This window comes from Canis lupus, chromosome 36, assembly GCF_048164855.1.
Source record: "Canis lupus baileyi chromosome 36, mCanLup2.hap1, whole genome shotgun sequence".
Lineage (NCBI taxonomy): Eukaryota > Metazoa > Chordata > Mammalia > Carnivora > Canidae > Canis > Canis lupus.
Genome location: NC_132873.1, coordinates 10,355,093 through 10,379,978, shown reverse-complemented (window position 1 = coordinate 10,379,978; position 24,886 = coordinate 10,355,093). Strand labels below are relative to the sequence as shown.

General features: G+C 33.7%; 1 protein-coding gene and 1 long non-coding RNA gene across 15 annotated transcripts in view; one reads left to right on the top strand and one right to left on the bottom strand.

Annotated features, from left to right (window-relative positions):
- IKZF2 (IKAROS family zinc finger 2) overlaps positions 1–24,886 on the bottom strand; it is a 146,197-nt gene that overhangs the window by 31,596 nt on the left and 89,715 nt on the right. For 11 of the 14 annotated variants that reach the window (XM_072813394.1, XM_072813390.1, XM_072813396.1 and 8 more), the window contains 2 exons: positions 17,769–18,035; positions 11,301–11,468 (listed from right to left, as the gene is read on the bottom strand). In XM_072813394.1, coding sequence (XP_072669495.1) covers positions 11,301–11,468; positions 17,769–18,035 — 435 coding nt within the window. The remainder of the gene's footprint in view (positions 1–11,300; positions 11,469–17,768; positions 18,036–24,886) is intronic. The other 3 variants (XM_072813402.1, XM_072813399.1, XM_072813400.1) reach the window with 1 other exon arrangement.
- Positions 1–24,886, top strand: part of LOC140625804 (uncharacterized) — an 82,318-nt gene that overhangs the window by 31,267 nt on the left and 26,165 nt on the right. The gene's annotated exons all lie outside the window — the stretch shown is intronic.

The window sequence follows — 24,886 nt, the reverse complement described above, 5'->3', positions numbered from 1 at the left end:
GTATATAATGATTATTGGTCTGGAAAAGAAAAGTGTTCTACTTACTGGATAGAAATCATATGGATTGTCTTACCAGCTAGTTTGACTGAAAGTGGTTTTTCCCTCCTGATCATATTTCAATGGGCAGGGCCTAAGGGTGTGTTTGAAGAGTCAGGAATGAGAATACTAATCCCATCTCCTCTCTCCAGTGTTTATTGCAAAGCATACAGAAGGGAACCATGGGCATCATTATCAGGACTTGGGTGAAATCAGCACAGCACAGTTATGCAAATCATGTGTGCAACTGACACAGCTTGTGTATGTATTATCGGTGTAATCCACCTCTATCAAGCATCTCCAGGAAGGAAAGGAGGGGTGGAGGGTGGGGAAAGTTCACACTTGGGAGATCACCCAGAAAGTAGGCCAGGTGCCAGGTCTACAATCAGGTGAAAACAGTTCCTTCTCATGGGAAGTCTGCAGGACAAATTACACTACACTTAATGCACCATCACTATTATGAATGAGCTACACTAGATTCAATTTCTGAACCAGCATAATTTAATCCAATATGTATGTCATTATACTGGGCCATGCATTAATATTTTTTAAGTGGGTCTCTTTGACAAATCTGGCAGAAAGGTCATGATGATCTGGTTTCAAAATAACGTCCATATGAAAATTACTGATAATAATTTTTTGACCAAGAACTTAATTTTCAGATGTTTCTCACTCTTCACTCATTTCACAAATAACAAATTGTTAATATTCAAAGGTGTATAAACTGCAGCAATTCCATGTCATACAAATAATTTTGGATGTAATACAAACTAAAGGTACTTTACATATTTTTTTTCTGGCTGTCACCTCAAAAAAATGAAGTAATACTGAAACAAACATTGAAGGATAGGGAGGGGAAACCTATGAAAAAGACACAGAGTAGAAGGCAAAAGGAGACACAAGAGGGAAAGATAATTTCATAAAGGAAATTATGTGGCTATGGCAGTGAATCCCATAGTAAGACCTGATTGATATGTTAGAAAGCATTTCATTCTTATGATGAATTAACAGACTGTCCCATGTGAGAAAACTTAAAACTAAAGCATTTGACATTAAGTTTTTTTTTTTAATAATATGCTCAAAGGTTAGCTCTATCTCCAAGTCAGATTGTACTTTTGAGTTTTATTTTTAAGAATTTGAAGATGAGGAATTCTCTCTTCTTGTCAGTTTCTCTGAGAGCATGTAGTTTATACCTTAAAAATGCCTGTTGGTTGGCTAAACATTCTACTAAAGGTGAATGTTCAAATACATTCAAAAGCAGGTAGAGTCATAATATTTTATAGGTATTTTAGAGAATAGTTAAAAGTATAACTGAATAAAACACAGAGTTAAAAATAATGGAAAATGTGTAAATGAGTTTGTGGCAGTGTAGTATTTAACTGAGAATGTTCAAAAAAATCAATATTGGGGATCCCTGGGTGGCGCAGCGGTTTGGCGCCTGCCTTTGGCCCGGGGCACGATCCTGGAGACCCGGGATCGAATCCCACGTTGGGCTCCCGGTGCATGGAGCCTGCTTCTCCCTCTGCCTGTGTCTCTGCCTCTCTGTCTCTCTCTGTGTGACTATCATGAATAAATAAATAAAATCTTTAAAAAAAAAAATCAATATTGGGAACCAATACAAGTATTCAATACTTCTGAGCTGTTTTTATGGATAAAGTATAGTCCTTGGGATTACAGTGTCTTGAAAAATAAAAAGGCCTTATATAATAGAATTAAAAAAAATGAACAGTGAGAGGAAAGTTATTATTGTTTTAACAGATAGCTATTTAGATGGTACATCTGGTCCAGTTGCTTTTTATAGGACAAAATAGTTTTAAACTGACAATTAGACATAAAGCACAAACTTCTTAGACTAAAAATTGTCAAACACTGAATAGGTTACAAAGTAATATTGTAAAAATCAACATTCCTAAAGTGCTTGGAAATAAGCTAGATATTTGTTTAGAATAACACAGGCTTATTGACCCTATGTAAAAAGATGAAGACTTCATGACACTGGAAGTTTCCTCAAATAGCTCTATATCTAGGGTTATACGTGTAGATAAAAGCTAAGGTTTTCCTTAGAATATTATAGATAAGTCTTACTGAAAAACCAAAGGAATTATTTTTTAAAAATGAGAAGAGGAAAAAAAAAAAAGCAGGGGGCACCTAAGTAAGTTATGTGGCTCAGGAGGTTATGTGGCCAAATGTGGATTTCAGCTCAGGTCATGATCCCAGGATCCTGGGATTGAGCCCTGCATTAGGCTCCATGTTCAGCAGGGAGTCTATCTGAGTATTCTCTCTCTCCTCCTTTGCCCCTCCACTCCTCACCTCCTCCTCAGGTAAATAAATCTTTAAAATAAAAATCAATTCCTACCTACATTTATCTGCCTACTCAAAGATATTTTATTTATATATCTCTGAACAATACTTTAGTATTACAACAAGCAAACGCCTTTAAAATATCTGAGAATTAAGTAATGTTTTTTTTTTTGTTTTTTTTTTCAGAATACAAGAGACAATATCCTTGGGACATCAGGATTTTTCATTTTCTTTTTTTTTTTAAAAAGATTCCATTTTTAAGCAATAAATAATTTTGAAATAATCTGAATCCAGTATAATTTCATGGCCATCTGAATTTTAGATATGGCTTAAAGATATTTGAGACTGTGTAAAAGAGATTCTTACTTTATCCTCCTTACAATTTATACAAAACAATTTATAATGCATATATACTATATAAATTCACATATGTTAAAAATAATCTATCCTGTTTTAAATATTTAATTTGGACACAGCCTGTGAGAAATATACCTGAAATGCTAATTAGAAAAAAATATGCAATTCTAGTTCCTCCTAGATTAAAAAATATAACAAGTATGCTAAGTATTATTTTGATTAATAGGGGTCTAAGACTTAATTGAAACACTATTTCCCCAGTGTATTGGGTATAATAAAGACAATTAAAAGGAGCAATATATAACGTATGAAGCACACTAATCAAATTTCTAGGAATGAAAGAACTGTAATTACTTGTTAAACTAAAAATCTAAGAGACAAAACTAATAAAAATCATTCTTGTAGCAGGAGTACTGATTCATCATTAAAACTCACACAATATATTATAAATTTATATAAAGCAAGTCAGATAAGAGTTTTAAATATAAGCCAGTACCTTTTATTCTCCTATATCCTTATATAATGTATCCTAAACTATAGATTATTTTCTCACTGGGCCAAAAAATTTCACTATGATCTTCAGCTGATATATTGTTGATGATACATTCCAATTCTTTATTTCTCTCTCCTTCCCATTCCTCCCACTCCTTCTTAGAATGTCATTTAAATTTCACATATAAAAAGAGTTTTTTTTTTTACTTTCTCAGCCAGTCATTTTGTTTTGAGTGTTACAAAAAGCAAAAGTAGAAAGAGGGTTGCAATTGCTAAATATGTTTAAATTTAGCCAACATATTGCAATAAAATAAAGCAATTCTAATGAAATATCCAGCATTAAGTAGAATAGCCCTAAATAACCCATAATAAATGAAAATACTTTTAAAAAACAAAACATCAAACACTGATGATTGCTGTACAAACAAAACTTAGATTCTATCATTTCACCTTTTTCTTTTATTCCTGAATGGACAATATTTCAGAAATAGGACACATCGTTGTTACAACCAAAGTAAGAAAGGTTATGACTTCTGTTATTATCCTAAAAAGTGGGGAATAAAATATGGGAGTTATTGACTAGAATTCTCTGCTACTGAAAAATTATCATATTAATCTGATACATTTCCATAAATAATAACCTTATGGTATTCAAAAATTATTGTTAGAAAACAAACTTTTCCATGACAAATAGTGGTAAACACTATAGTGTTATGATTTATTAATTATCTGTAACACTGGACATCCTTTCAATTTTAAAAAATGTTATCAATGATTGTAATAAAAATTTAAAGTATGCAATCAAGTCAAGTTACTAGGGTTGTATAAACTTAAACCTATTTTCTATGCCAGTGTAAAAAATATTCAGGCACTAATTAGCAAAAGTGAAGGAAGGAAAATCCAACATTGTTTAACACTTTTGCTGGTGTTCAGCAAAATGGAGGAGGCTTTATAAAAAGTTCTTTTAAATAAACTTCTATCTGGAGGTAAAAGTACAAAATCTGAAACTGTCTATAACAAGGCTATCTCTTAAATATAGGTTAGCACATAGTTGCAGGAAGTAATAGTGATGCTGTGAAGATCATCTGAAAAACTTAAGACCTATTCCTTTTTTTTGCAAATCTATTTTACAGTTAAACCACAGCAAATTGTAAGGGAAAAAAAAGTGTGGAGTGGGGACTACTATCCTACTCTAAGATTTGGTTGTAGTGAACAATCAGCAGCCAAGTCCAGGGAGAAAACATAATACAATTGTATTTAGCATCGCATAATATTGGGAGCATGGGGAAATTTAAAGATCAAATTAAGTGACTTGACAAAGTCATATAACTAATTTGCACTGAGCCTATTCCAAACTCTGATGTTTGACCTCTTCCAGATACTTTTTTTTTTTATCATTTTGAGTTAATTTAACAAAGTTTTATAGAATAGACATATGAGGCTGCATCATTTATCCCATTATTATATAGATTTTGGAGTTTGACGGTCTTGGTGTAAATCTAGCTTCTGCCAGTATGACCTCTCTGTCTCAGTCTCTTCACCTGTAAAATAATAAGAGCCAAAAGCTCTCTTGACTGCCTTGCCTCTTCCTGAAACACTGAATTCCTAGAGCTTGTAGGCCCCTCTTTGTATGCCCACACACTTCCAGTCGTTGAATTACAGAGTCGCTAAGAATCGGATATGATTCTATCCAAATTTATTTATGCCAGCTGTACCTGGTATTATAATTATGTAAATTTTTAAAATATCCATATTTCAAGGAAATTAGCACAAAAAGAAAATTGTCTCTAAAACTAATTTTGTCACTTTGGAAAGATTCAATAAAGGTGAGTTGATTTAAAATATGCTAAAGAATTGGAGGTGGACAAAGATACTCATAAAAATTAGTGAGAAATCTTAAAAATTTAATAGAAGTCTGATTGCATCACAAGGGTCTTTAAGTTCTTACACTGAAAATGGAATTAGAGATGATGCATTATGTTTTAAAAATATAAACATAAGGACTTTTATCAAAAGAATGTCTCATGTTGCTAGACTTACTGCTGCTAATTGATAAAATACCTAGCTTTGCTCATGTCAGATAAAAGGGCTTTAATTAAAGAAATAATCCTTGAGAAGTGCTCTGCGCAGTGCCTGGTGTCTAGGGAGGACTTAAGAAATGCCAGATATTATCTGTAAATAACCTAACTATTGGGACTATATAATCAAAACCAAGACACTATCTGGTGTCCTCTAAAGTATGCAAGTAGAGTTCCAAATAGGAAATTTCAGCTTGAATGGGATCATACTTTGGAAAAAAAGAAACAAAAAACAGGGCTAGCATTTATTGAATGTACTTTCTAAGTTTTCTAAGTGTTTTTCATTTCACATATAAGTGTATAAGTGTACAGCAATGCTGGTTCTTTGTTACCAACCTAGGAAAATTTTCAAATCTAAAATACAGGAAGCAAAGATGCAATATTAATATCATGGAACACAGTAACTAAAGCAATCGACAGTCCTTAGGGGAGAAGAGGAAGCAAAATACTTTGTACTAATAATATTCATAAAAACCAGAAATTAGTATTAAAATTATTACATTATGTTTAATACCCTATACTAGTAATTTTAAGCACTAGTTCCTAAATTTTAGTCAATCTGTGGCATATTCTGTTTCACCTTCATAGCTATTTTCACTCTTTGCTCCTACAGAAAGCTAATTTCTACTGGCTTCATCAGTAGGCTCCTTTGTCTCTTGGCTTCTGCTTAGGTTCAGTTAATGTGAGGCATCAGCAAGAGACTGGAGGGTAAAAAGATTGAGATCAACGTGTTCATTCCTCAGTCACAGGTTAGCAGGGTTACCTTGCTCTACTGAAGGTCAGTGTTCAGGGCTGTCTCCTGCCTCTCCTAATTCTAGTGATCTCTTGATCCCCTTGTCCCTCCAGACATAGGTTGCTAATGGCTTCTTGCCATTGCTAGCCTCCTAGTGCTTCAACCATCTTGTTGGTTTCCTTTATGCCTCACTATTCTCTTGTAGATATCACCATGAATGTCTCCAAATTTTCCTCATTTGAGTCTCTCATTGTTCCTGTCAGGGTCTTGATTGATAGTCACTGGTAGCAGGAGTGGCCAAGGCCTCAGAGAGTCAAAATGGCATTCTGGCATTGAGTTGCTCCATTTGAAGAGAACAGGATGGCTTCCTTACTGGGGAGTTAATGGATTACTACTAATTCTAGGTATTTGCTGGCAATATGACTACCCAAATTATCACTGCTGGCAGCATGTAGCCTTTACTTGCTGACATGACAATGGTGCTGCATAGAGTGAAGACTGTAGTGTGATATGGCTAATTCTGATGGCCCCAAGGATTACACAAAGGAAAAAGGACAGTTTGTCCTTAAATGCTCACTTCATGTCAGAGCGGAAGTGGAATATCAAGGTCCTCTTGTCAGCTTTAAAAAAAGATCCTATCGCCTCAGGGCAAATAAGGCTAATAATTGGCAATACCAATACACCTAGGTCTTGGTAATGGACTAATGAAACATGGGTTGGTATTAATTGATCATATACTAAGGCTCAGAATGTTGAATTCCCAAACACTTCCAATCATCCTTGTTGGAAGACACCCCTCACTTCCCACCTTTCCATCTAAGTAAATTAATATTCCCATAAATCAGCATTCCCAAAAAGGAAGACTTGATTGCTGCAACTGAGGCAAGAACCCAATCAGAAAATGCCAATTCTTTTCAGGACTCACTCCTATTAACTCTCGTTGCCCCTAGGCTCCTTTTAAGTTAGATCTTAATATAACCAAAATCAAGGCCTGATCCAGGAGGTGACAGCCTATATAGTTAAAGAACTGCAACACTGCCCATTTGTATCAGCAGGAATCCAGTTAGCACATAAGGGAATGAATCGTATCTAAGGGTTTTATACCAAGAATATGAACCAAAATGCTAGATTGTGCCAAATTTATCAATAGATATGCACTCACCTGGGATTTGGGATTAAGATTTTGCCTTGAGCAAGTAAGAGTGACTGGTTAATTGAATCCTTGATTCAATGACAGCTTATTAGTAAAAAGGTGAAATGACAGGATTTTCCTGGCATAGCATAGAGAATAAGAACAAAGGCCCAAAGAAGTAAGAATAATGGAAAGGCTCTATTATGAATCACCTATTTCAGCCTACCACTTAATATACTTCTGGAAAGGGCTATGGGACACTCCCTTCACCAAAGAATTACACTGGTAATTACACTGGTAAAAAGCTGGTAACTGTCTTCTCTAGGTTAGAACAATGAGAGATGTTGCCAATAGATCTGGGCTCCCTGATTTAAATGTATATGTGATCTCAGAATGGTAGAGGCTCTATGGTAGGGAAGGGAAATTCTAAGTCCTACCACAGATTATTGGTCTATTGGATTAGCTCTCCATTGACATTAATCTCTGGAACCCAAATGTCATTGTAGTCCACCTGTTCAAAGTAGGGGCATACGGAGGTCAAGATATATATGTAGACTTTACTCAAGTTGATCTTACAGTATTGGGGGAACAAATAAACTTCATAATGGGAAGGATCCTTTTGTTGGTTCCCTGATCCATGGCTATTACAAAAGCCAAGAACAGTGTTGTCCAATGCAAATGAGTCTACACAAGTAATTTTAAATTTTCTAGTGGCCATACTGTAAAAAGGTTGAATTAAATTCAATAGATTTTACTTAATAAAAAATATCATTTCAACATGTGGCACTAGCCACAGATGGCTAGTGGCTACCACACTGGAGATCACAATCCTAGACTTAAAGATAGTTAAGTTAAACCTGAAAGATGTTAAAAGGGGAGGATTCCTACTACACACCCATTTATATTGTTTATTAGGCTAATGCAAGCTAGATGGTTCTGTGGATGCATGCAGTCTTAATCACATCAAAATGTCAACTGCACATGCAGTTCTAGCTGTAATATTTCTACTGGAACCTATTAACATAGCCCCTGATACCAGGTAGGGAGGTACTAACTTAACAATTTCTTTAGAAAATAATTCCTTATCAACAGATCTGAAGCACTTTGCTTTCACATTGCAGGGACAGCATACTTTTATTATCTTAGCTTAAGGGAAGGTCAACTCTCCTCTTTGTTATAGTCCAAAGAAATCTTGTTCATCTTGACATCCCACAGAACATCAAGTTGGAACATTACATTCACAGTACTGACTGGACACGGTGAGCAGGAAGTAATAAATACCTGAGATGCCTCAGTAAGATATATGCTAGAGGACAGGAGATAAGTGCCACAAAAAGTTCAGAGACTAGCAGCATTAATGAAATGTTATGGGCTTGGTGGTCTAAACATGTTGAATTAGGTCCTCTATAATAAATAAAATGGCTTCATCTTGCTCCTTTCATCATGAAGAAGGAGACAGTTTGTATGTTGCTCTGATATATGTGCTAGGTGTTCAAGGGAAGAATCTTTCTGCCAGGGATCAGAGTTCTAGAACTGTCATAGTGGACTACTCCCTGGCCATATGGCATATCAAGATGCTAAACTAACAGGTAGAGAAGTGGGTTATTGATTAGTAACTTTTCCAGACTACCAAGATGATTTTTGGGTTGTTGCTACATTTGGAACACCTCCTTTTTTTTTTTTAAAGTGCCAGATAATCCTGGTTATTGAAAAATTGCAGTAATACAAAGAAAACAGGACCATCAAATACTCAGAATTTGTAGAAATTAAGGTTTGGGTCACTCATCAGATGGAGAATCCTGTCCAGCCCAGGTGCTAGGTGCTAAAAAAGAGGGTAAGAGTAAGGGGAAAATGGAATTGGTAGTAGGGGAAGAAAGCTATAATGATCAATTTAGGCTTTCTGAACCATTAGAGAGGCGTGGACTTTAGCAGCTATATTTTATGTAATACTCTATTACAAAAAGTATTGGCGATGGCAAACATTTTAGGTTATAGTTAGAAGTATAACTGAATTCATATCACCTGTTGATGATGTAGTAGCTGGATGACACCCTCCTCTGTCTTTCATTGTTCCATTAAATTCTCCTTAATTAGCCAGTCTGAGTATCCCATCTGTTTATATATCTATAAAATCATGACTTTATATACCAAATTGCAACATCAGCATGATTATGGTTAGGGTCCATGTCTTTATTTTTTTGAACCTCAAAGTAGTAGTATACTTATTTATATAAAATACACAATTTCACAGAAAGAGCTTTACTTTATACATACAAACTTTATAATTACACAGAACCATATAAGTAGTGTCAAGTGTCTGACCTGGTGAAAGCCAACGGGAATGGCCTACTTTTGGCATAATGTCTTTCTCATCCCTCATTTCATTAGCCACCAGTCAGGAACCCCTAGATGAGTCATGACTAATTTGCAAAAAAGATGCTGATTGCAACTGCCCAGTTCAATAGAAACAAAAACCAAGGTGTCTTCTTCGACACCACCAACAGGGATGGATATGTTAAAAGAACAAAAAGGAAATCATGGCAACACAAACAGAGGCTGAGCTTTGAAGGCACTGAACCTTCTAAGGGTAACAGAGCAATCCCACGTAAAGTAAAATGTATACATTAAACCATGATTTTTAAAGCAACACAATTTTGTAAAGAATGATACAGATGTTTAAAGCTATATTTTTTCCTCAACTTCATGTAATAGATAATGTTCATGAAAATCTATGTTTTATACAATCTGTGGTCAACTGGGGCAGCCTGGAGGGCTCAGTGGTTTAGTGCCTGCCTTCGGCCCAGGGCCTGTCCTGGAGACCTGGGATCGGGTCCCGCATTGGGCTCCCTGCATGGAGCCTGCTTCTCCCTCTGCCTGTGTCTCTGCCTCTTTCTCTCTCTGTCTCTCATGAATGAATAGATAAAATCTTAAAAAAAAAAAAAAATCAGTGGTCAACTAAATAATGCTTTAATAAACCAGAGTGCATGGCTAGCTAAAGGAAGTAACTGTCACATCTTAAAAACATCTTTCAATAAAGAATAATTTTTATAATAAAGATGTAATTTTCATAGGATAATGTAAAATAAAATATAAAATGTCACAGTTGGAAATAAGGGAATTACTTTGAATCAAGGAGGAAAATAACTACACATACTTAAAATATTTTAACAATTGCATTCGTTTTTCTGTAACTGCTCCAAATTTACAAGTTAATGTCTAAAACAATTTTACACATTTCACTTTCATGTTAAAAACTAAGTAAAACCTTAAGGATTAATAGGGAAAAATTTAAAAAAAAAAAAGATAATATAAGCATTACCTCACAATCCATAGCACTCTCTAATATAATTTGTCAATGTAGATGAAAATATCACTTCCATCATATCTTCATATTAAAATTAAATTTTAATATGTCATTATGGACAGGAGGAGGATATAAAACTGGCTTGAGAGTATTCTATATTAATTTTCCACCTTTAACTTCTTGGTTATGGCAATTCATGCTAAAAGTCAAATGAGATTCATTCAGATTTCTAATCATTCTTTCTCTTTTAGGTACTATATTCCAGTATTTTAAAAATATCACACTTACTCTAAATTTTTAAGTAATGATTTATGAAGCAAAGAAAAGTTTCAGACAAATTCCAATGACTATATTTTGAGAGTTAAAGAAACAAGGAGCATTTAAATGAAATATAAAATACTCTAACAGCCAATGAACATAATATTTTCAAGTTTAAAAATAGCGGTATTTGATTTCCCACTGAGGTCCCAGCCTGGACACTATATGAACTGAAAAATATCACAGGTTTCATCTCCTCTGTGGTAATATCCGCATGTAACTATGATATTTTACTAGATTTTCCATTATCCTGGATTCACCATAATGACTGAATAATTATAAAATTAAAAACCATAGAAAATCTACAGAACAGTTGTTTCCTTACTTCAAGAGACTCTTCAGTTGACAGTGCTACTACTTTCTGCCAAGTCTGTAAGTCTATAAAAAGGAAGGGCATTTGCATCTTGCAAGATTTATCAGTTATTCAATGTACACAAATAAAAATATTGTCTAGCTCATTCCTATCTATGTAAGTTTCTCTGTATTATTCTATAACACTTTCCTGAATTCCTATATTTTAGCTTTCTTCTCAGAGTCAGACACACTTACCAGAGTGGGTCCTGAGGTGTCCTGTGAGGGCGTCCCTTCTTCTACAGGCATAGCTACAAAAAGGACATTTGAAGGGCTTCTCTCCAGAGTGTAACTTTATGTGTCTCAAAAGGTTGCCCTTCTGAGTAAAAGAAGCTCCACACTGGTTACAGTGGAAGGGACGTTCACCTGCCAAAAGGAAAAGAGGCAGGAAAGATCAAGTAGGTTATGTGTAAGTGACTAATCTGCTGTACACTATTAACTGGAGCCAGTTCTGTGTGCTGAGAATATTCTTCTGCCTCTTCAGACTTCTAAACCTTTATCTTCCTAAAATGTACTAATACTGAAGCTTTAACTTTAGGTCAAGTGCAGTTTCCTCTCTTGATATAAATTTTACAGGATTCCTGTCACTGACTCAAAAGAATCAGTAATAGCATTGACCATTGTTTGAACAACTAAGAACCATCACTTTATTGACTTTACTGGTTGCTTCATATAGAATATTTCAAACCTTACAATGAAGGTTTGAATGAAGAACTTGAAGTTCAAGTATCAAAGTATCCGATTGTAGTTAAAGAGCTAATAAGTACTCACATTGATAGGAATCTTGCTCAGTTGGACTACAAAATTTTGCTCTATTGTACCATGCTATCTCTTTTAAAAATACATAAATTTTGAATTTGATTGGAAGGGATCTTTAGTCTAATTCTCTGATTTAGCTGATAATTTTCTGACCAGGGCCCAGGTTACATAGTTAATTATCACAAAATCTCCCAAAATTAGCCCAGACTCAGGTCTCTCCATTCCCCTAGTCACTAATAGTAAAGGCTCTGGCAAAATTTCCTGATATAAACAAGGAAAGTCCAAAGAAAATTATTCATCCAGACATTTCCTGTATATTCTTTTTTTTCTTTTAAGATTTTATTTACTTATTCATGAGCAACACAGAGAAAGAGAGAGAGGCAGAGACACAGGCAGACGAGAAGCAGGCTCCATGCATGGAGCCAGACATGGGCCTCGATCCTAGAACTCCAGGATCATGCCCTGTGCTAAAGGCGGCGCTAACTCTCTGAGCCACCAGGCTGCCCTGTATTTTCTTTTTGTTGTGAAAATAATTTGAGAGAAATATTTTCTTTTTTCCTATTACTAGATACTGCTATATAAAACTGTTTAAGTCAGAATTATCAGTTTAGTCTATTGTCATCAACTGGCTGTTACCACTGTCACTGAACATAAAAACATGTAGTAGAGGAAGCAGTAAAATGAGCAAGTAGGGTCAAACCATGAAGAAAGTACTATTATTTTAAGTTTGCTGATATCTATGCATGAATTAAATTATAAATTAATATATAAATAGTACAAGTAGTAAAGCTCAAAGTTTAGAGTGGAAATAACAGTTTTAAAGAATTCACTTTTGGTTTAACTGGACCATTTTTGTACCTGAGATAAGATAAAGATTATGAATTTTAATACTTATAAAATTTATACTGAATTCTCATGTTTTGTATCTTTAACTGAAACATTTGAAAATACTGAGTAATGAAACCTCAATATTTTGGGAAGGCCTTTAATTAATGCAAAACTCAATGATTCTATTAAAGCTAGGAATCATAAAGATGATAAACTGGCCATTTTTTTATAGTTGCCACTGCACATTCTATCACACAGATTTGCTATAAAACCTAGAGAAATTAAAAATTGATATATCAAGTTGTCTCAAATTCTACACTAATTGCTCAATTTGGAACTTATGAGATACATATCCAAAAAAATGTAATCTGTGTGTTTGGGTAGCAAGGGCAAAGGTTTTTCTTACAAAATCTGAACTACATTTACAAAAAGTCCTTGTACATATTAAGTGGAAAAATTTATATTAAAGTTACCTTAAATTTTATATTTCCCTTGTTTGATTCATTTGACAAAACTGACAAATCAACACTAAATACAGCTTAAAAGATAAATCTGAAAAACCTCTTATATGAGTCTTAAAAACTAATCAAAGTTTTAAAATCTAAATTTGGTAAATCTTAACACACACAATTTGTTGACATTTTTTTTAATGAAATAACAGTCTACAGCTTTTTAAAATCAGGAATTTCTACTCCCCATTTCTGCCATGGAATTACTAATAAGAAAGAAGGATGGATGCACTTCCTTCATGAGAATTTTTATACCATAGGAAAATAGCAAATGCAAATTATACTTTTCACTCCAAATACTTGATTTTACTTTTGAAATCTCTTTATGTAGCGTCTCCCAGGCAAGTAACAAATTAGTATGCAATAACTTTAAAATGAATTAAATTAGGTCGCTGAACAAAAACATTTGCCTTTAGAAAATACTCCTGTAAATGCTAACTTAGATTTTCATTAAGCCTCCTACAATTGAAATATTTAAAAATTCCTAATTTAGAGTACTGAATTTGTCATTCCAAGTAATGCTAATCAAAAAAAGAAAAAATAATAAGGATAACTCTCTTTAAAAAGAATTTTAAAATTCATCTAATTGACTTTATGAGACTAATGACAGGGTAATTTCATTTTTACATTTACAAAATATTCCAGATACCTTCAAATATTTTTTAACAGAATTCTTCTGAATATATATGATCATCCTTAAAGGGGCAGGAGAAATGAAAAGGGGTCTTAGGTACATCAGGAAACACTATTTGTTGTTGACTGTGTCTTAGTGTAGAGGCATTTGCTAACTATATTCTCATGGCCAGGGAAATAAAGGCATGATGAAAGTAACAAGTCATGCTCCCATTTTTGATTAAGAGGAAGAAGAAATGATAACAATGCACTTTGATTTCAGTTGGATGAAACTTTGAGAAATACTGATTTGCTTTACATGAATTAAGTCTTGAAATGGGACTATGAGATACGTGTAACATGATCTGATATTTAGTTAAAAGATTCCTATATTGTGTTTGTGCCTTGAAACAACACATCTCAATTATTTTTTAAATAATTTGCTTTTTCTTTACCAAATAGGCTGAGTCAACTAGTCCCTTTCGAATCAGTTTAGGCTTTGCCTGAAAAATAATATTAATCATGTTCTTCAGATATAAAGAAAAGCAAACTTCAGGAAAACACCACAAATGCACTAAATACACTGTACAGTAATCCAACTGAAAAAATCAAGTAAGCTATTGTATCTATGATATCTATGTATCCCCCATGGGTGGATACAAAAGTCTGGATTAACAACTCTGAATCCAAGAGAACAATTAATACGTAGCCATGCTATCATTCATTTATATTCTTAATCTGTTTTTTTTTTCTTAATCTGTTTTTTGTTTTTGTTTTAAAACTACTAATCTGTTCAAGGACCTTTTATAGTTATTCCCAGAATGAAGTTATCTACTCTTATTTTGAAATAAATAATATTTCAGTATTTTGTATACTTTTGTAAATATATATTTCTAGATCTGTTTAAATATTCAACTGTAATACAAGTATATATGCATCAGTTTGCTTTGGTGAATCAAAGACAGAGGCTGTTCCTGTGTTGGATGGAACAATTACCTACAAATATGAAAAATCCCAAGTACCTGTTAAGGGGGCCTTGGAGCAAAAGAATGGTTCCACAAAGCTACAATGTACAAAAAGTTACAAAGATGGGAGTCCTCTACCCAAAGAAGGGCAAAGTTAAGGATAGTTTATATTTATAATGGTCCACATTAATCTGTGTTTATGCATGAACTGATATACTACCCCTACTTCTTTTATTCTGCCTATATGGCAGTGAAGAGTGCCTGGAGTATCCGATGACAATATTACCTGATTACCTACTAAAGTAGCAACACCAAGAAATAACACCAAGCTGTTTATAAGACACTGGAATTGGTACTTTAGTAGAGTTTGAAAGAGAAAGAAGAAGAAGTGAATTAGATATGATACTCCACAACATTTTAACCGAGTAAGGCTGTGTATCTTTTATTATTATCAATTATATATTAGATATTCTATGAGCTAAACATACAAACATGTTTCCTAAAGTCTTTATATGGATTTAAAACCGTGCCTTTTATACGAGCTATAAATAATTAGAAGGGAAAATTCTAAAATGAAGACAGTTTATGACATTAATGAGAAAACATTTGGTTAATGACTAGACCCTGACCACATTTTTTCAATCTAGTTTAAATGAAAAAAACAGACTTTCTATTCTTGAAGAGTACTAAAATGGAATTGAAAAGGTCATGACCCATTCAGATGTATAAACTGAGTCACCAGAAATACATATAAAAATAGCTACTTTAAAGATACATCACAATTTGAAGGTCAACAATGTGTGGCAGGTATTCCAAGCTCCCCTATGAATGGCTATTAACTTTAAAGAAACTTTCCATAAATAAACATTCATTAACAATAAAACGTCATTGAGTTGCAAGAGGATTTTATTTTGTCCAATCTCCTTGCCTTTACTAGTTGAGTGAATCCCATATTTATAGAACTTGTGGAAATCTGTATAACTATTTAGAAACATTCTTCATGTCAATTTGATGATTTTTCAGAATCAAAATTCAACTCTACTTATAGTAGTAAATATCAAATGAGCAGTAGTAGAGTTGGTATATAATTACTCTTGTGTTTACAAACCAATAATCCTCATGAAAATCACTGCAAATGCAGTGAAATATTGATTAACCTAAATATTCAAGAGGCATGCTCAGGTCCTCTGCATTTTCTTAACTCAGATCATAAAAGGTTTATTAGAAATCCTACAAAAATTGTTGTTAGCATATTTTTAGCCTTAAAAATATGCACACTAAAATTGCACACTATATGCAATTCAACTGAAAAGTCATTAGACTGCTTTAGTTTATATGTTGCTAGAAGAGGGAAGTTACACATTTGAATGGGTGTTACCTTCCTCAATATAATCACTGTGAGATAATGAATACATTATAACTTTGTAGAACTCTTCTTTTAGACCTGCCGTTAACATTACTTAGTGAGCACAGAAGAAAAGTCAACTCATTATTTTATAGTCTTTTCCTATTTTTCTTATCAAATACCAAACTTGATCTTTTAAGTTTTCTAGAAAAAAAATTTTAAGGTAAAAAACATCTGCACTAGTAACATAAATATTTTTTAAATATGCTGTTTAAAAAGGAAATTAAAAACAAAACCAAAAGTGAACATGTAACTGCAGAGTTGGAATAAGGGTACAGGTTCCAAAGCTGATTTTAATGTGTAACTTCTTGTTATAACTTTTAAGTCTTATGGTCATATCTCAACATTAAATGTTGGTGCACTGAGATACCAAGCATAGTATATTTGAGCAAAACCAGTCTGGGCATCAGAAAGCCTTGGTTTTAGCCTCATAATCCCCTAAATACATAAGGGATAATGGACACATCACTTGTCTGGGGTTTCAGTTTCTTCATGTGTAAATGAGAGATTTGGACTAAAAAGGCTTCACTGTACATTGTATCTCTCATGTTTTAAGCACCTACTAAATAAATTTTCTAAATAATTGATTTAGAAATCTTTTAAATCAAATTCTTTATTGTGATTTATTTCTCTTCCAAAGAGAATCATATTTTAAAACCCTGAGAGCTGTATAATGATTAATATAGCTAATGATTAATATTTTGCTGTATAATATTACTTTGCATTATAGTTAAAGGTATCATCTTTAAATCAATTTTCATATGAAAATTTCTTTCTTACACATAATCTAATTTATGTTTCTTTCTAATTTAAAAGACTTTTTCTCATTTTGCCAAAGGATTTGGGGAGATTTAAATAAGGCCTTCTCATTTGGCTGTGTTTTTTTTTTTTTTTTTTTTTTTTTTTATGTTACTCAAGTGTCTACAGGTATATATTAAATTAATCTGAGGTTTCTTTCCTCACCCTATTCCATGATTACACATTCCTACCAGCATACCCACCATCCTTGGCTATACTGCATCCTATATATTTCTTTGCAAGAGTTGTAATAATAAAAAAAATTACAGGAAGATGGTAACATCCTCAAACTAGGGAAAGTATTTGCCTACTACAGAGACCCGTGGTAGGCAAAGATTGATTGGAAATTGTATTCCAAGAAGTTAACCAGATAAGGTGAAAATGATCCACCTCTATATAAATGCATGAGTACCATTTTATAGTATAAACTCTTAGCTAGCAAACTGTATTACCTGCCCATGGGTATGGTAAAATATGTATAGAAATACACAAAGATTAAGTTACACAATGAGATTCTCCTATACCTTTTGAACCCTTATCATATTATTGCTATATTAAGAACTGTGGAAACTGAATCCCAAACTTCTTTTCTGATATGCTATTCAGATTTGAAGGCTGGAAGTCAAGACCCAGGCTACTCTCTGCTTTTCAGCAATCCAATACTAGCAGAATTCTGAAAAGGTAGTTTCACCACTGCCACCCCTGAATAAAAAGGAAAGAGAATAGATGTCAGGTAATATCAACATCAGATGTCACAGGCAGTCATCAGGTTATTCTTTCAGCTGCTTACCAGTGTGACTCCTTTTATGTACCATAAGCACATTGGGCCCAATGCAAACCATGCCACAGACGTCACATTTCAGTTTACCATTCGGAAGCCGGATTCCTCCCTCGCCTTGAAGCTCCTGGACTTTCCTGTTGTCAGCCACCTCGCTGCTCTCAATTAGGGGTTCTTCTAGGCCGCTACCTTCATCATGGCCCCTGATCTCATCTTCACGGCTCAGGGGTTTCCTGTCACACTCTTCATCACTCTGCATTTCTAGCTTTACTGAGTTTGCTGTAATTTTAAAAAAGAAATGAAGACATTTTGAATGCAAGTTATGTGTTGTTACCTACATCGCTCTCTTCTCCACCCAGTGCCATTCTATTAACATTGATGGGAATGCTACATGTACCATCAGCAATGCAATGTGAATACATACTGTGCTCTAAAACGTTTTAGTGACTTTGGCATGAAAGTGAAGAAGGCTCAGAAAATCTCTAGGTAAACAGAATGACATTTTATTTCCTTTTTTTTTTTTTAAGATTTTATTTATTTATTCATGATAGTCACAGAGAGAGAGAGAGAGGCAGAGACACAGGCAGAGGGAGAAGCAGGCTCCATGCACCGGGACCCCGACGTGGGATTCGATCCCGGGTCTCCAGGATCGCGCCCTGGGCCAAAGGCAGGCGCCAAACCGCTGCGCCACCCAGGGATCCCGACATTTTATTTCTATGTACATTTCTTTCTTTAACTTAGTTATATACTTTTAAAGCAATCTGTAATTCTGGTATTGGCTTTTGAGTTTCTCACTACTGAAACTCAGTATTGTGTTTGAGACCAGATTAGATATTGCTTAACCCACTGAGCCATGCTTCTTAACAATCTTATACACACACACATATAAATTAAACATACAATCATATAGTATATATGATTATATACAATCACATGTATGACATATATAAAATACACACTAGGGCACCTGGGTGGCTCAGTGGTTGAGAGTCTTGGCTCAGGTCATGATCCCGGGGTCCTGAGATCAAGTCCCAGGACTTCTGCAGGGAGCCTGCTTCACCCTCTGCCTGTATCTCTGCCTCTCTCTGTATATATCTCTCATAAAAATAAAAATCTTAAAAAATAAAAATTAAAAAATACACATTATATATACATATATATGTATATATAAAATACACATTCTGTTTCACATCAGAGTACTTGTATAAACCTGCTTTAGAACTGAGCAAGAGAAACAACTTGGGATCTTAATCTAGCAAATGTCTTAGATATATGAAGGCATACTGTCAAGGCAAATATCCTACAATCAGATTAAAAACATATTCAATGAAGAGCTATATAAATGTAGGGCAGAGGCACAGACCTCACATGCTCTTAAGCTACTCTTTTTTTTATATGAAAAAAAATTCTCTATGGAACACATTAGTCTGCAAATCAAAGTATTCCAACTTTAATCTATGCACACCAAAAAGCAGTGAATGACAGGAATGGCATAGCATGCATGCACGCACTTGTGACTGTTAAGAAATTTAATGCCTTCTGTTTGCTGTTTTTGGATCATCCCACAGAAAAGTTGGAATTTTGTTAGCACAGCCCTCATTCTGGATTGCTGACAAAGTCTTTTCACAAAGCAGAAACAGGCTTTAAATGAATACCAGTTTTTTATCCAGTGATCTTGAAAATTTCTTAAGAAATCCTATCAAAGTTCCTGAGCAAAACAAATTATTTGGTACTACTTGAATGGAGGAAATACATTCATAAAAAGGAAGTAAGTTCTCTTTATTGCAATTTTCTTAGAGAAACCACACATTCTATGATTTGTTATTAGTACTTTAAACAGGTAGTGCTATCAAAATGGCTCTTCCCCAGATCGCCTCCCTGGAACTCCCCTTAGAATAGAGGCAGCGCGGTACAAAATGAGATCACTGCATTTAGTCCAAAGACTGCGGCGTTCACATTTATTAGCAGTACAATCTTGAACTAATTATTTAACCTCTGATTCTTTTGTCTTTTGTTTGCAAAGCAGAAATAAATTCAAATTACAAGATGAAGCTTAAGTAGAATAGTTCAGCTATCATGAGTGAGGATCCTGTAACTAGACTGCCTGGATCTGAATACCAGCTCTGGCATTTACTGGAAGCAGCATCATCTTTTGTAAGATACTTAAGTTCCCGTGAACTTTATAAAATGAGGATGAAAATGGTACCCATTTTCTCAGGCTGATGTGAGCAAATACAGACAACGGGCTTAACTACTGCTTTTCCGGTGACAGTGTTCTATTTTTTCTATAGAGTTTATGAAGATGAGTTATGGTATGTAAACTCCTCTGAGATCTACAAAAGATTATACAGCCTTCTTGGCCCCATTTCTAATAGAATACCTACTACGCGAAGTTTTACCCTATTTACAAATCAATACCACTTTGCTGGTTTTTGAGAAGAGGAGACCCAATATTTTATCCATGTTAGTATCACAAATGTGCTAAAAAATGTGTGGCATCTAGGAGGGGTTCAGGTAGTATTCACAGTGGTGGTTTAGTAAATTACGAATTTTCTTTATTTAGGATTGTTTTATATGTTTAAAAAATGCATGAGCATGGTGGAGAAAAGTTAAAGGATAAAAAAATGAAGTCCTTTTCTACCCAAAGTTTATCATCCCAAAATTCTGGTCTCAAAAGCAACTATTATCCTCATTTTTAAATTCAGAACTGTGTATGTGTATGTATGTATGTATGTATGGACTGTCTCTCTTTTTATACAAATTGTAGTGTACCTGACCTTAACTTTGCTTTCTTTAAGAATATCTGTTTAAGGGGACCCCTGGGTGGCTCAGCGGTTTAGTGCCTGTCTTTGGCCCAGGGTGCGATCCTGGAGTCCCGGGATCGAGTCCTGCATCGGGCTCCCGGCATGGAGCCTGCTTCTCCCTCTGCCTGTGTCTCTGCCTCTCTCTGTGTCTATCATGAATAAATAAATAAAATCTTAAAAAAAAAAACAAACAAAGAATATCTGTTTAAGGGCAGACCAGGTGGCTCAGCAGTTTAGTGCTGCCTTCAGCCCAGGGCGTGATCCTGGAGACTTGGGATTGAGTCCCACATCGGGCTTCTGCATGGAGCCTGCTTCTCCCTCTGCCTCTCTCTTTGTCTCTCTCTCTGTGTCTCTCATGAATAAATAAATAAAATCTGAAAAAAAAAATAGCTGTTTAATTTTTTCCATATCGGTACACAGAAACCCACACTCTTCTTTTTAACAGCTGCATAGAATCTATTTTATCAATATAATTTATTCCTAGGCTTTATCAATAGAGAATTATGATCATATATTGCTATTACAGATATTATTATATAATATCACATTGAACTCTCTCCATCTGATAGATGAAAACTGGTATTTTACTATGGATTTTAATCTATTTTTCTATGGGTGAAATTGAGTATCTATGTCTATTTAATGTTTGGGGTTTGGGGGATTTGGGGGAGCTGTCTATGAAAGCTATTTGCCCATTTTTCTACTAGGTTGTCAGTTTTCTCTCTGTATTTAAATGGCGTTATATGCTAAGGAACTTAGCCCCATGTTTGTTATGTTTTGCAAATATGTCAAATTATCTTATTACTCAAGGGTATTTGGGAGCATGTATACTGATTTTACATTTTGAATTTTAAAGTTTTCAATTATGATTTCTAGACTCTGTATTTTGCTTCCATAAACTTTCCTATACTCCAAGAAATTTTTCCATGTTTTTCCCCCCTGGGAATGAAGATTATTCTAATCAAAGTAAAACACCTAATTTTTACCCTATGTAGTCCCATATTTCATTCAAAGAAAAAGCTAAGAAAACAAATGAAAAGTATGACTTTATTCAGCATGACTTCATATACCAATCTGTGAGCAAGTTGTCCCACACATTAAATAAGTGATGTATTAGAGGTTATAAACTGCACAGCAATGCCATCATTTATATTCCCGAACTGGCCAACATCTGATAAGCTGTATTTAATGAGTGTAAAGTCTACCAGCATTCCATTTCAGGAACTGAAGAAAATGTATCTTAAAAGAATAGGTGTGAGTTTGAAACTATGGGCCTCTTAAATTTTAATTATGAAGAATATGACGATGTTATATTAAATGATCATCTTTTCCCTAGTGAGAATATTATAATATGGAGATCAAAACATAATACCTAACATGGGTAAAATGTCATTTAAAAAATTACTGGATATTAAAATTATAGTTAGAGCTCTGTACATATACAGAGGGATATAATTGAAATGAATATCCAAAAAAGTATACATTTGTGAGAATTAAAATACAGAAGAAATGGTAAACTTTAGCAATCTTTTCTCTAACAATATTATACTCTAAGAAATTATGTTTATCCCATTTGAATGTATACACTATTGCTATAGTAAATATAGTAATTTATATTCATTGATATAGTAAATCAATAAATGCAACACATTTTTAGTATATACATATCATAGGTTAAATTTTCCATAAATATGGTGGCCTATGTATAAACAAAATCCCATCCTAATGAATTTTTAGTCTGCCTTACTAAAATTAGGTTGAAATTTAGGATAAAAAGCAATTAGTCTTTGAATTTCAATTGTTAAATAGAAAAAATTTCCTTACTCAAAGAATATAAAATAAATTCCTTCACAATTTATTTTCACTATTTAAGATGTCTCTAAACAGGGGCACTTGGGTGGCTCAGTCAACTAAGTGTCTGTTATAGGTTTAGGTTATGAGCTGAGAGGTCAGGGCTCCTGGAATGGAGCCCCACATCAGGCTCCCTGCTTAGTGGGGAGCTTACTCTTCTCTCTTTTCCCTCTGCTCCTGCAATCTCTTGCTATCTCTGTTTCTCTCAAAAAAAATAAATGTAATCTTTATTTAAAAAAAAGAGGTTTCTAAATAATGCAGAACACTATATTTTAACTCATTAATGGTTAAACGTATATTCAGTAAACTTAAGTATACTCTAAATTACAATTTATGTATCAAAGAGTTGTATTATTATTTGTAGCTATAATATATAAAGCTACTATAACCATTAGTCATTGTATAATATAGTTAACAAATCTCTGAAATTAAATGTTTAATCTTCATTATATGATATTTCTTTTACAGTTTGGTAACAGGAAAACATTCTCATAAATGGGCTAATTTCTACAAAGATTAGAATTTGTGTGAGTGGAATCAAATCTTGTGATTATAATCTCAACACCAAGAAATTATTTTTCAAGCTGTTTCCTTGATATGCCTGAATTTTACATTCTTCTTTTCATATCTATAGGAATTTACACACATTATTATATGATGACAAACTATTTAATTAGAACAGTATTTTGTCAGAATAAATTATTAGCAATGAAAAGAGAATGTGAAATAAGATTTTGATTGATCAATTTGTTCTTTGTTATTCAATATAGTCACAAATAACTATAATACATAGATATTTGAACGTTTTAATGAACAAAATAAAGATTTTAAATTATGTATTTTTTAAGTTAAAGGAGATAATATGATTTACAGTTTAAAAAAAGGACAAGGACAAGTCAAATTTTAAAGCATTAATGATGACTTGTATGTTTGTGAACATAGGTAAAATAATAGTTAATAAAAAAGATTTTTATGGCCAATTTTACATAGAAGAAGCTTTGAATATATTTCAGGACAAAAAGTACCACACATATCTTAAAGCAAAAAGTTGCTTCAAAATGCAAACAAGTTTGTAAATTTAAAATTCGCCCCCCTCTGCTTCATGCTTTCAAGGTACTACTGCACTTTAGAAGATAGCTTATAGATGTTATGAAAAACACATAGTTTAACTGCCTCCATTTACAGGTGATCACACCAAGGCAGAGAAGTAAAAATACTTACATAGGGCTTATAAGTGACTCCCAGGCTAAGCAATTTTCAATTATAAAAGCCTCTTTAGTAACCATACTAGGCTCTCTACACTCAAAGGCTTCACAATGATCATTGTTTTTGAGATACATAATAGTGAATGGATCAGGTTACACTAGACTTGCCTTTAATTCACTAAGATGGTATTAAATATAGGATAAAAGGATAAGAATAGGGACACCTGGGTAGCTCAGTGGTTGAGCATCTGCCTTTGGCTCAGGTATTGATCCCAGGGTCCTGGGATGGAGTCCCACATAGGGCTCCCCACAGGGAGCCTACTTCTCCCTGTGCCTTTGTCTCTGCCTCTCATGAATAAATAAATAAAATCCTTTTAAAAAAAAAAGGATAAGAGTATTTACATAGGTAAACAGATACAGATCACTATTTTAAAATTTTTAAAAAGGTAGAAAACCAAATGAGGAAAATTGTTATTTTGTGAAGCTGTTAAAAATTATTTTAATTCAATATATGTCATAATGAAAATTTCCTAGCTAGGAAAGTAATGCAAAGGGATTATGATTTATTTGCTGTATTTGAGGGATATATTTATTAATAATGGACTATAAGTAGGATTTCTAGATTAATTACCATCAAATTAGTGATTTATATCTGTTTGGTTCTAATTATATTTTTCAATTTCTAATTTTTAAAGGAAGTAAATATAATGAGAGTTAAGAGAAATATTTGTGTCACAGTGATGAATAAAAGATAACTAAAACCATTCTTTAATTACTAAATTGGTGGGGGGAGTCTTCCAGGTGTGATATATAAGTGGACTTTTTATATGCTTGGTTTCTGTTGTGTGAGAATTCAAGAGGACACTTAAGGGGTGTTATTGCTTATAAGCATCAATTTCTCCCAGTCTATGCCAGCTACTTGAAATGGTGTTATACACACTAATTGAATCAATATGTCTATCTAATAATCTGTTGAAGTTGCTTCTGAGCTAATATAACTTTCTCTCATTTAAACTATTGAAACAGAAACACCAAACATGATTAAATCCATGTTAACAGCCCAGCAGCTGTTTAAATAATGTGTTAGAAAAACAAACCGCCTTCAAAACTCTGATGTAAAGCACAATTATTTACTAAGAACTTTTCAACCATCTAAACTGAAGTAAAACCACAATAAAAATTATTTTAAGGTATATGCGATCATTTTGTAAAAATTCCCTCAACAAAATTCACCCAATGTGAACTCTTTGTTTCTTGTAACTGTGAATAA